A 13922-nucleotide genomic window follows, 5' to 3' on the forward strand; every position below is an offset into this window, starting at 1 on the left:
CAAGAAAACAAGTGACATATTTCCATGTCTGGATATTGTGGTGGTGGGGGTGGGGGTTGGGGGGGGGGGAGAGAGAGGAGGGGTTGGGTTTGATGCCCCCATTTCCTTCGAAATTATCCCCAAGTGTTGAGTTGGTTTGGAAAAGACTTTGCAAGTCGCTCCATTGTATTTTGCGAATTCATATATGGCTGCATCAGGCAACCAGCAGCAGAGGTAGTGGATGTTCAGGTTGATGGGTGGGGTGCCCTTAATAGTAAACATTCATCATTTTGTTGACTGCTGGTTTCTGGATAGTTAAGAAGTCATTGGGGAATCAGGACGTTATTCACTCCAAACATGGTATTTCAGTGCTTGGCTCTGTTCAAAGAAGAAACTTAAGTTTTTGGTGCAGACTAACAAAGGTAACCACGTTGAATATCAAGCTGTGTAGGTTATAGTCCCTCTTATCGGAGATGGTCATTGCTTGTGTGCTGCCAATGCTTCCAGCTATTAAACAGCCATATCTAAATTCCATTTAAGTCCTGCTACATGCGGTAATGCAACCAGCATCTAATCACTGGCATTCTGCTCGAGTGACCCATTGATACAAGTGTTGTGCTTACTGCAAGAGCAACTAATTTTTAAAACTTTGAAGACAGTCCAAAGCATTTCACCAGTATTATGAATACCAACTTGGTCCAAGATTCAGATTTGGCTATTGAATGGTGGGCAACATTGCTGACACTTGGGCATTGGAAGAATTCCAACAAATAATCTTGGTTCACAATGCATTACTTTTGCCAAGCCTCCCACCTTCAACATTATGATGAGAAATTCTAGAGGGCCAAACAGTGGGGCTAAGTGCAACTCACCCCTGTGCATTCTCAGCAACTGGAAAATCAGGCCATGACGACTGGCCGAGGATTATATTTTGAAAAGCAGAAATCACACAAGATGCAGCACTTTTTCCTATTATAAATGTTGTGTCCCTACTAAGATCAAGCAGATTATTGCAAGTACACTGCAGTGCCCTGCTATGTATTTGCGTCACACAACAGCTCATGTACCGATAATTGAATCTGCGAGTCACTGGTATTGCGAAATTTATTTAAAGGAAATAGGAAAACATATCCTCCTAGGGTAGCACAATGGTAGAGCAGGTTTGTAGGTTAATTGGTTTGGTTAAAAAAAATTGGTGTGTGCGTGTGGAATCACTGGTCAGCGTGGACTCGGTGGGCTTGTTTATCACATTGTATCTCTAAGCTACACAAATGACTGCTCATTATGGAACAAGATTTTAAATTCATTTTCTTTCCCAGCAAATATAAGTTATTGCATTTCATGCAGGGAAGCTTTTAGCAACATATTCACAGACATATGGAAATGTCTTTAAATAGACCTGTGTGTGAAAAAAAATGGTGCTAAAGTTAATGCTGGAATAAAGATAACTTTGCCAAATGAGGAAGAAAGGCAGATAAATGCCAGTTTACTGGTTATAACTTTTGATTATAACTATTGATTCCATAATGTCATAACATTATCTGATGATAATATTGACATTTATTACTGTATGTTAGTTAACTTTATCTTGCTCCTTTTTGTGCTATTACTGCTTTTCAGCAGCAAATGTTGCTGCTATTGTTTCATGGGCATTTACTGCACTCTGTATCTCACTTGGTGGCCAATCTTAGTGGAAACACAAGGAACGGCAGATACAGGAATCTTGAGTAAAATATAAAGTGTTGGAGTAAATCAGCAGATCAGGCAGCATCGCTGGAGGGCATTAATGAAGGATCTGAAGAAGGGTTCCGATCTGAATTGTCACCTATCTTTGTCCTCCAGAGATACTGCCTGACTGGCTGAGTTGTTCCAGCACTGTGTGTTTTGGCCAATGTTAATGCATGATCTCACTGTTGACAGGCTATTAAACGGTTGGTTGCACCCTGGCCAAATACCTTTTATGGTTATAGCTGTTTTGCAACTGATTTGGCAAATACTTAAGGAACAACATTTTCCCTGTCTCCCTAATGCAGATCTGAAACAAGGAGTGCCACTCTGGGGCAATTACTCTTAAGAGTTTAATAGATTAGCCTCTGCATGCAGTACAATATTGTCAGACCTCAAATAGTTGGAGTGATCGCAACTAAACCAAAATTTAACAGCTGCACATCAACTAGATTTTGCAATATCCTTTCATGATCCCCAGAAAACAAAGGTACCAGTAAAAAAAAATAACACGCTGAACAGTTGAATCAAGATCTCAAGTAGTCAAATATTGCCAATCCTAGGATTATGGGTTTTAAGCTACACATGGTTATCTGACACCATGGCAAATCACAGCAAACTTCTCCTCTGTCTGATATTGAAGTACAAATGTGCTCAGGTTATGAAATAACTAAAAACGGGCAACTTTAAATAAAGAGCTTTTGGTAATTCAAAAGACAACCAAACCGCTTTAGGAATGGAGTCATATACAAAGGTATTTTATGTATATTCTCCATTACATGTGCCACAACAACGTTTATCAATGGCCTTGGTTTTAAAGTAAGGGATTAGTGTCTCCTACTATTGAATTTTTAGGCAGCCATGTTCAATTGTGAATATTTCTAACCCATGGTAGGAGTCTAGTCCAGGGTATCCAGAGGATCCTAAATTTGTCTAATATAGCTGCTTTCTGCCACAATCACAACAAATTACAATTTCAACTCTGCCAAAATTTATGACAGACGGTAAAAATATAAAAGTCCAATTAGACTGAATTGCTAGGAAATAATTCTACACTAACATTTAACTTTAACAAAGAGCTCAGACAAACATGACAGATACAAATAAATGCAATAGTCAAGTAAAATATACAAACTATATCAAGTGCGTTTTGCTGTTGGCAGTCAGTCAAACCAATATACTACACCCTTACTCTCTCATGATTGTGCTTCAAACACTAATGTAGAAGAATGACCACAAGGAAACTTACCAGTGTGTCCCAACTTGGGTTTGACTCTCGAGTCAACTTTGAAGGCAAGCTGAATGGGCCTGCAGACCATGGTGCTGGCACAGACTGTTCCAAGGTACTGCATTAGGAGATCTCCAGTATTCTCTTCATGCTGCAAATCAGGGAAACAAATGTTAATTAAACTTGCAGTATGCAATTTGTAGCAATCTCACATTTGTTTTAATATTCTGTTCATTCCTCTAGGATGCCAAGCATCTTGTTTGTAAAAGGAGGACCTGATTATTATCCATTAATCATGGCCACATTCATTAGGTTCAAAGAGGGAACATGATACCATTTAATTCTATACAATAAATGTTGTTTGAAAAAAATCAAGCCTATTGTGCTATGGAACGCACAGCTGGAGAGCAATGGAGGAAGAAAGGCAATGTGTGATTTGGTAGCACCTTCCCTGTTTACAAGTTTGAAGGCTGTAAATTAAAGACTAAGCAAGGTAGAATATGCCATTTAATATATCTGAGGAAAGATAGATTGGATAGATGATGAGATAATGGGACAAGATTGCAAAGCAAGGGTCTAGACAGGAAAGGTAGCACAACATGAAGTTTGGAACAAAAAGAGACAAACATTCATGAACTTTGACTACTTCAACACTGATGAGAATTGAGCAAAAGACGTTGTGTAATAACAAAACAGGCAATGGCAAAGGGGCTAGTCCTCATAACACAAACGGCCTGGTGCACACAGTTCAAGCAGCACCAAAACACAAAAAACAAGCCAATATTAGAAGGATTTAGGACAAGAAATAAGAAGTTCCATTTGTATCTGACCTATGTAATCAAGGCATTCCTTGGTGCCTTTGATTTTATCAGCATAATTTGCTAAGATCACCAAAAAGCAACATTTTACACAAAAGCTTAAATTTATTTTATGTGAAATTTCCATTAAAAAAAAAAATGAATATGAGTACTGATACGAAATAGTGCAAGGGGAAGGTACTATCACAAGAAAGCAGCAACACCCGTGTTAGTCCGACACGAGACCTTACCTAGATATAAAGGAAAAATATCCATAGTTCCTCTAAAAAACCTGGGTACAATGAGTGATTGCAAATTGAAGGAAAACACATTCCATCAGCATGATTAAAATAAATAAGTAGAGATTTAGACAAAGTGATCAATATTAAGAATGAATGAAATGGAAGGCGAAGGGAAAGAGAAAGATGGCCAAAACAAGTGCATTAAAAATAGATAACGACAGCAAAACCATATCAGGACTGAGGTTTTGCTGAGAATGTACATGTAAACATATTCTGTTCCGAGAAATCATTCATTTACATGACCCACGGTGCAAGTTCTAAAGTTATTGGGATGATCATATCAAAACCTAGACCCAGATTAGCCTTAAACATTCAAGGAAGAGGATATCCTAATTTTCATTACTTTTCCTGAATTTACAAAGTGGAAAATAATGGTTTTAGGTCAATGGGAGAACAATTTGTAGAGCAAGCTGTGTTAAGATTGAATAGAAGTATCAAATGACTGATTTCCAAAATAAATATCCAATGGCATCAAAATGAGTCAATGGGAAGTGAATGCGCTTCACCATATTTTAATCCATTGTGCGTTCAAACTGTTTGCCTTTTAACAAGTTATTTTATTCACTTACGTTTTAAATTTATTAATTTTCTTCCCTTAAATTCCAAGCCACACAGCTTACATTTTCAAACTCCAGAGTTGATGTTCCAAGTATTAACCAAAATAGCTACAAGTTATTGTAAAATAGTCCATCCATTAGCAATGCAACGTTTGTTAATATCTCAATAGAAGTTTTCTACTTCACAATAAATTCCACCAATAAAAATGATTAAATGTGTTCTAACACAAAACTATTGCTGAAACAAAAGATTGAAACAATTATCCCGACTTTCCCCAAATAAATGAGCCTTGACAGCAGGGACAACTCATATTTTTTGTCTTCGTAATTAGGAAGGGGAAGGTCAAGGATGGACAAGATTATGGGTTTTGATCTGACAAAGGATTTTCGATTCGGAAAGTTGGTTTTGTTTATCATTCCACTGATGTGAACTGACCTGCTCAGCATTTCCTGCCTTTTCTGTTTGTATTTCACATTCCAGAAGATTACGAGCTTCGCATGCAATTTAGATATTACATTCCAGATTTAATTGACAACATTGTTACTTTTTGAAGGACATTACTGTGTGCAAAACGGCAGCCACATGATGGTGATTTCATATCATAACTTTACATGAGAGAATTTATTTCAACTGTGAATTAGAATGTAGGCTGTGTGCAATGTCAATTTTTCCCAGAAAGTTTTTGAATTTTTGAAAAAGAACAAGTGCCCCAAAGAGCAACTTCCCCAAACAGGTTTCAAGTATGTGCGTGTGTATAGACACACAAAACCCGCCCCACCCATGATCCAAGTACAGGATGGTGTCTAAAACATAGCGAATCTTGTGTGCTAACACAGTGGGGTCTATTATCGTACACTGCGCCTAATATATAGCAGGATTGTCACTGAATTGCATGCCCGAAAAGAATTTCACTCTACTTGGGTATACACGATAATAAAGCACCATTGATAAAATGACAAGCAACTCACCAATTCGTGTCCACTGCGACCCTGGTACTGGAAAAACACATTTCCCCGCTGACCGACATGTTGCTGCAGTCCTTCCCACTCTGTGGAGCTGAGTTGCAACAAGTCTGCCACCTGTTTATCTTTACAATGCACCCAAGCCTCTGCCGTGCCATCCTCCACAATAATCCTGCAACAAAATGGTTCATAATATTAACCCAATCATCAGGACAAATACACCTTCCAATCTGGTGCAAATCTGCGCACTATGCCTACAACATGTGGTATAAATTAGACATTTTCTCCCACAATTGCCATGGCTGTTAGCGACTGGCAAATAAAGCAAGTCATAGTGATACAGTGTTGGGCCGAAGGGCCTGTTTCCACTTGCCCACACTAGCCAACATGTTCCAGCAACACTAGTCCCACCTGCATGCATTTGGTCCATTTCCCTCCAAACCTGTCCTATCCATGTACCCGTCTAACTGCTTCTTAAATGTTGGGGTAGTCAACAGGTACTTTCTTCATGATTTTGTTTTTGAAAAGAGGAAGGAATTGATGCTTCCAAGGTAAAAGGAATTAAAGTAAAAGCTATTGGCAGAGTTCATAGATCAGTTTTACTGTGGTATCAAGGACTGCACACTTACAAGTTAGCTTCAACAAGATTCAGGGCAGGGGCAAGAATGAGGACTTCAGCAGAGTTCCTGACAGGCTCCAAATAAAAGCACTTAATTTCACCTTAAATACTGCACATTTATAGACACTACCACAGAACAAGACAGAAGCCTTGAAGCATTGGAACCTATATAGGAGTTATTGCAGGAATAAGTTACATTCAATAAATTAAATTAGGAGAAATCTATACTTAACGACTTAATAGCCAATAGTGAAAATTGTGACTATTCAAAGTCTCTTGTAGAGTCAAGAAATGACAATGCATGTGTCAGTCTCAAAGAATATCATTGACGACTTACTAATGGAACAGTGTCAAGAGTGAGGTTGGCATTAAATGCAATCAAGATGGACAGATGGATTGCATGGACTTAAGAGTCATATGGCATGGAAAGAGACCCTTCAGCACAACTTGTCCATGCGGACCAAGATGCCCCATCCAAGCTTGTCCCATCTGCCAGAATTTGGCCCATAACCCTCCAAACCTTTCCTATCCATGTATCTTATTCCATAATGTCTTAAGAGAAAATAAGTGCAGGAGAAAGAGAACGAGGGAGACTTCTGAAGAGGATTTGGCAATTATAACTTTTACACTATCTGGGGTGAAAGCACCCACTAATGTCAACAAACACGACTGATGAGCTCTTCAGTCATTCACAAAGTTGAGGAGGAAGTAGATACCATAGAATTAAATTTGATGAATGATGTAATAATTATACGGAACAAATTAATGTTGCTGGTCAAAGCTCAAAGTTAAATCAATAAAAACGAACACCAATGTACAATTCCAATGGGCCTCTTCATCAGTTTGCCTATTATGTTCCAGCAACATGCGTGAAGGGATGGATCACAGATGCTGGCACGTTCAACAATACCCATACAAACACAAAATCCTTGCTTCAATACCTGCTTGTATAAAGCCAATTTGTGTTACAAAATAAAGACGTTCTGTAGTGTTGCCAGTAAATGCAGAAGACAATGATGGTTTGTTGAAGGAAAGTGCAATGAAATAGCAACCGTTCAGAAGCATTTCTGTGTATTTTCCATTTCAGCATCTTATTTTTGTACAGGGTCTCAATTATATGAATCTATGCATTCATTTTTAAAGTAATTGATTTAAATACTTTCACTGTTCATTACACTTTGTTTATTCTCTTCATTTAGCCACATCTATTAAACATACACCATAAGTGACTTGCATCCCAAATCAAATGGAGACAGTCGAAAAGTTGTTTTCAAATTTTTATTAAGAAACGCAAGCTGTTGAGATCTACGAAGCGCAGAAAGAAAGGCAAAAGAACAATAAATCCAAAGAAGTCCAGAGTCACTGTTGTCGACATGGCTTTTACATCCTAAAAACCATTGGAGGGCGAAGATTGAAAGTCAGTGCTCCACGAGCAAGTCTAAAGTGCTCAAATGAAGAGGGATAATGTCTTATGAGTGAAGATTGGAAGCAGCAATCACAAGTGCCGAGGGGTCCTCACTGAAGCAAGTGTCGGGGAAAATACTCTCTTTAAGATAGGCAAACCTGGTAAAGAGCATTGTCAAAAGGAGCAGGAAGGCATACAGGGTAAGAAAAGAAAACCAGATATCACAGAAAAGAAATGTAATTCTATAGCTACAATATTTTGTACAGAGATTTTTGATAGACACAAAATAGATACGTGGTAAGGAACTGCAGATGCTGGTTAATGAAGTAGGACCCCGACCCAAAACATCACCCATCCTTTTGCTCCAGAGGTGCTGCCTGACCCGCTGAGTTACTCCAGCACTTTGTCTATAAGCTACAAAAGATACATTGTTTTCCCAATCCAATGTGTGGCAATGGAATTAATATTGTGAATATTTTTGTGGCATAAAACAGAGAGCCAGTCTGTCTAAACGTCATTTGTATGTGTGTTCCAATATTAGGCTTCCATTGCTGATGGGGTAAAGCAATAATCACACTGAACTAATCTTCTGGTTTTGGTTACTTTACAATCATTCGAAAAGTGCTGTGTGTGTAAACTGGAGTGTTCGGAAGCAGAAAATTGTGGGCCCACTAAAGCCTATTCCAGGTTTTGAAAGATAATGCCAATCTCCTGTGACTTGCACAACACATCGGTGGCTCAACAGCCCCTGAAGCAGAGAATGAACTCATGGTGCTCATTTTAAAATCAGCTCCTAAATACTTGATGCTTACTTTGTATTAGCATGAAATACACCGACTGCAGACGGGCAGGGTTCAGAACTTCTCGTACACCTTCCCTAAACAAAGAAACCAAATGACAATTGGTTAGTAAATGCATTAACTAGTGCAATTATTGATCAAAGCATCGGTTGATTACCCCGACTCCCAATTTGACTTTTCAATTTTAAATCCCCAGCCTATTATTTTTAACATGTTTAAGAAGGAACTGCAGATGCTGAAAAATCTTAACGTAGACAAAAATGCTGGAGAAACTCAGCGGGTGCAGCAGCATCTATGGAGCGAAGGAAATGGGCAACGTTTCGGGCCGAAACCCTTCTTAAGACTCGGCCTACCTATTTTTTGTCTACCTATTATTTTTTAACATAATCCTTTGTCGTGGAAATATTTGTATTCATATGCTTTATGCTGTTGGAAATATCTCTAGGTAAAGTTACTTTTATTACCACACCGGTATGATCAAAGAATCATACAACATGGAAACAGGTCCAATTTGTCCATTCCGACCAAGATGATCCATCTACAGTCTCACTTGCCCATGTTGGACCCATATCCCTCCAAACCTTTCCCATCCACATACCTGTCAAAATGCCTTATATGCTGTTATAGTACTTGCCTCAACTACCTCCTCTGGTAACTTGTTCCATCTTCCCATCACCCTCCGTATGAAAAGGTTGCCACTCGGGTTTCAATTAAATCTTTTCCTTCTCACGTTAAACCTATGTCCTCTAGTTCTTGATCATTTGGAGGATCATTGGAGTACCCCAAATTAACTTTGAATTTGGAGAATACTGGCTTGGTTAAATCTGGTAATGAACCTAACAACATTGAAGGGAAACCTTCCCAGTGTAAGATGTGTTAAACATTTAAACTGAAGACCCTTTCTGTGTGAGTAAACCTGGCATTTATTTTTGGTTGAGAGCAATTGTGCATTTTCAACTTCAAATAGTGTCTGATGTCCAAGCAATGTTCCTACCTATTCTAAAATAAAAACTAGAACAAACCTGTTTATAAATACTGCTGCAACGACTGCACACCCACTGTAGTTTCATCCATTGAAGGTTAACCACATGGCAGCAAACAGTGCCCTGTCGGCAGCTCTCCTTCCCAGAGATTAAATCTCCAAGATAGACATGGGGCCGGTCTGTAATCAGTGTACTTCTTGATGAACTGGAAGCAGGGCAAGAAATAAAATCATTGGTTTAAGATAAAAATTAAACTAAATGTCATTAGCCCCGAAATGTAACCAGTTATTTCCCCAAACATCACCACCAATGCTGATTAATCAAATTTTTCCCGACCATTTATAAGTTTAGAGATACAGCTTGGAAACGGGTCCTCTGACCCACCAAGTCCACACCGACCCATTCGCACTAGGTCTATGCTACCCCACAGGGATACAGGGAAAACATGCAAACTCCATACAGACAGCATCCGAGGTTAGAATCAAAACCGGGTCTCTGGCCCTGTGAGGAAGCAGCTCTACCACTGCACCACTTCCTAAATCTGACTTTGCACTTAACTTATTTTCAACCAGTTTATCGTTAAAATAGTTTTTAATCATTAGTTTCTGGCCCCAAGTTGAAAAGAATGTATAATAAGATCATAAAATGTTTTTTCTAAGAATTCTATGTGCAGTCTGTGTTACACTCAAATCCACTCAAGTAGGAATGTTTTATAAAATAATTATTGGAGGATGTAAAATAGCAAGAAACAGTTGACAGAAGGAACGGCAGATGCTGATTTAAACCAGATATCAGACACAAAATGCTGGAGTAACTCAGCGGGGCAGGCATCTCTGGAGAGGAATAGGTGCCTTTTCGGGTCGAGACCTGTCCACCAGTCTGAAGAAGGGTCTCAACCAAAAACATCACCCATTCCTTCTATCCAGAGATGCTGCCTGTCACGCTGAATTACTCCAGCATTTTGTGTCTATCTTCGAGGAATAGTTGACTATCGTTATGATGTACAGGCTCTTCAACATTTCACACAAACGAAACAAAATGAAAAATCAAACCAACCTTTTATCCTCCGACGAAGAAAACGCAAGGACTGAGACACTGCTCCAAGGCACGAATTTGCAGTACACATTGTTGTGCCTGAAACACAATTTGAACAATTAAACTGAGATGGTAATTTCATTGAAAAATGTTTTTGCAAGGTTACAGTCTGAACTAAGTTACCAAGTTAACTCAGACTTTACAATTGGATTTGAAATCAGTCTTTTAAAAGTATAGTTGGATACAGAAGGCAGGATGGTATGCATCAACATTCAAAGAAAAAATATATTTCTCAATAATAAAGCAGAAGATATCAGAAACATTCAGTGAGTCGGTTTTCTATGAAGAAATGAAGTCGGTAAACAATATTAATCTGAAGTCTGAGTCTGAAGTGTCTCGACCCGAAACATCACCCATTCCTTCTATCCAGAGCTGCTGCCTGTCCCGCTGAGTTTACTCCAGTATTTTATGTCTATCATCAGTGTAAACCAGCATCTGCAGTTCCTTCCTACACGTTAATCCACCCTACCTTTCCCGTGCCACCAACTCAAAAATGTTTTCAATATTCTGTCAAACCTGCAACTATTTTGTTTTAGTGTTCCTTTTAATTCATACAGAAAGGCCCCTGGAGGGCTGTATGAAGCGCCTCTCAAAACTGGATTCCCTTTGAGTTGATAAAATTAAAACCATGACATTCTGGCAACAGGCACAATTCCCATGTGAATTTAATTTGGATTGAGTGCGAGTAATTACTTCAGTAAAAAAAATTAAATTATGAATCTGACAAAGGTTAACTGAAATATTGTCTAAATGGTCAAACGTTAGGATTCATTGGAGTTATTTGGCAACATAAATCCAATAACCACTTGACCCTACAGATTGGTACAAAATGGCCAACACAAATGAAATGTCAGCTTTTCATCTCAATGGGTCGGCATTGCATAAACGTAGCAAGGATTCGGTACAGATCCATGGAAAAATGAATTCAATTGTGAGCACCCTCTTAGTTCCAAATTTATACTGGAGCTAAGAGTGTTAAATGATGAAGGCTGGTGGCATCAATTTGGGTTGCATCCTCGAGTGTAAATAAGTTAATAGATGATTTCATTCCGGTATTTGAGATGGTACAGAGACTCAGCAATTGGTAATTAGTGTCCAAAACAGATAACCATGCAAGATGATGCTCAATCTTAAAATTTGCGCTGAAGCCACATAACTACATTTGTCTTCATAGGCGATTGGAAATCAAGAGTTACCTTGCAAAACTGGTGGGATAATTACCATACTTATGATTGGTTAATAAAGTTAAAGTACGAATGTCATGGGAGGTGGAGCTGTGATAGGTGGTGCAGTGGGGGAGTTGCTGCCTTACAATACCAGAGACCTGGGATCGATCCTGACCCATGGGTGCTGTCTGTACGGAGTTTTACGTTCTTCCCGTGACAGCATGGGATTTCCCCAGGAGCTCCAGTTTCCTCCCACACTCCAAGGATGTATAGGTTTGCAGGTTAATTGGCTTGGTAAAATTGTCCCTAAAATTGTGCATATAGGATAATCTTAGTGTGTGTGGGGATCGCTGGTCAGAACGGACTGGGTGGGCCAAAGGGCATGTTTTCATGCTGCATCTCTAACTAAACAAAGTCAACAGGCCAGCCATGGTACAAGAGTGACAAAGCAGATTCAAAAGGCTACTTTTTGTTCCTTAATTGAAAACTAACCTGGATGTAATTCTCTCTAAATTATAGAATGCCACAATGGTTCCAGGCAAGATCCCAATGGTGTAGGTTAATTGCGAGAGGTCGACATAGACATCCAAGGCTATGGTTCTATCCTGAACATGACCAATGGTGAACTTCAGACCCCAGTCACCAGGAACCAATACACCTGTCGATAAGCAAGAGGCAAGGAATGTTAAATAAAACAAAACCCACTCACTGGGAGGTATTTCAAGAACTTGACTTTATTCAACTTGTGCCCAGATAAACATCAAGAGAGCACAAAAAAGTTAAATTGTCCACCCAAAAATAACTCTTTCTGAAGAAGGGTCCCGGCCGACAAAACCTCTATGTTCCTTCAGGGTTGCTCTCTAATCCACCTATCTATGTTCTCCAGGGTTGCTGTCTAATTCACTGCGTTACTCCACCACTTAGTGACTTAAAAAAAAAAAAACCCTATGCTTAATCTTTTCTTTTGTGGAAATCAGCATGTTTTCTCGCTTAACGACTGGGAAAGCACTGGAACCGCTTCAGGGCCGAGTCTTCAAAGTCTGAGGAAGGGTCTCGACCTGAAACGTCACCTATTCCTTTTCACCAGAGATGCTGTCTGACCCGCTGAGTTACTCCAGCTTTTTCTGTCTGCTTCAGAGCATCTTCCATGGTCAACCTTATTTGTGACTGAGATAAGAAATTCTGGCAAAACTCTGCAGCCTGCTATTATCCAACATTGCTATAATATTACAGCATTTGACTAGGGGCATTAATTTCAGAAATACAGTCAACGTACTTCGCTGGTATAGCTTGCAATTTTACCGTACTCTTACCTTTTGTATTGATATCAGTTATAAAAGATGGAAAGTTGGGCCTTCTTTTGGATTCAAAGCACATTCTTTCCAATATAATTCCCGTGAAAGAGACAAGCGATGCTGAGAAACTGGTAGATAATCCAAATATAAGACTCCAATTGAGGACATCACAAAATGTGCTTTCCTAAAACAAAGCCAAATTTCTCCTTTTTTGGATTTTACAATATGTTATGTTATGTTATGTTATGTTATAATTAATCTTTGCTTTTAGAATTAATTAGTTAGAATTAATTAGTTAGAATTAATTAGTATTTGTCTTTTAAACTTGGAAAAAATAAGTTCAAAGAGAAATATGGTGAACAATATAATTTAATGACGGAAATGTCTAATGCCTAAATACTTCATAGGATTCCCACAATATTTGATGCCCAGTGTTCCTACTAAAAGCGCACACACAGGGAAAGCATGGTATTGAGCTCAAACACACACCAAAAAAGGTGCATAATCCAAAACCTTTATTTTACGTAGAGTTTGAGCTTGCAATTGCAAAATGGCTATTTGGATTCTGAAATTCACTACAGTTGAGAGGACCATAAACGAGACATTGTAAATCAGGAGATGGAGGATAGAAAAATAATCAAGAGCAGGGAAAGGGGTATTTTCATTTTTTCATTTATACGCTTACCTGCCAGAGAGTACGTCTCGAACAGTTCTTGGATGAGGAATTTCTGAGGCCAATTTTTCAAAGTAAGCAAATGTATTTGTTTGTTTTTTGGAAAGCTGCAATTTAAATCATTTTACCAGTAAGCAAAAGGTTTCATGAATTCTATCATTTTACGACAATGATACTTTAAAAACATGTGCCAAGGTCCATTAAATAATGCAATATATAAAAATCTTGATGGCACTGGGCCCATATTCGCTGGAGTTTAGAAGAACGAGGGAGGACCTAATTGAAATGCACAGAATAGTGAAAGGCTTGGATGGAGTGGATGTGAAAAGGATGTT

The 13922-nt window shown here is 38.8% G+C and overlaps 1 protein-coding gene across 3 annotated transcripts in view; it reads right to left on the bottom strand.

Moving 5' to 3' along the window:
• The window catches only part of ctc1 (CST telomere replication complex component 1), a 70412-nt gene that overhangs the window by 14277 nt on the left and 42213 nt on the right, over positions 1-13922 (bottom strand). For all 3 annotated transcript variants that reach the window (XM_033050311.1, XM_033050309.1, XM_033050312.1), the window contains 8 exons: positions 13600-13694; positions 12933-13042; positions 12112-12277; positions 10415-10492; positions 9398-9563; positions 8388-8452; positions 5558-5723; positions 2954-3083 (listed from right to left, as the gene is read on the bottom strand). In XM_033050311.1, the coding sequence (XP_032906202.1) occupies positions 2954-3083; positions 5558-5723; positions 8388-8452; positions 9398-9563; positions 10415-10492; positions 12112-12277; positions 12933-13042; positions 13600-13694 (976 nt within the window). The remainder of the gene's footprint in view (positions 1-2953; positions 3084-5557; positions 5724-8387; positions 8453-9397; positions 9564-10414; positions 10493-12111; positions 12278-12932; positions 13043-13599; positions 13695-13922) is intronic.

Source organism: Amblyraja radiata, chromosome 34 (assembly GCF_010909765.2).
Source record: "Amblyraja radiata isolate CabotCenter1 chromosome 34, sAmbRad1.1.pri, whole genome shotgun sequence".
NCBI lineage: Eukaryota > Metazoa > Chordata > Chondrichthyes > Rajiformes > Rajidae > Amblyraja > Amblyraja radiata.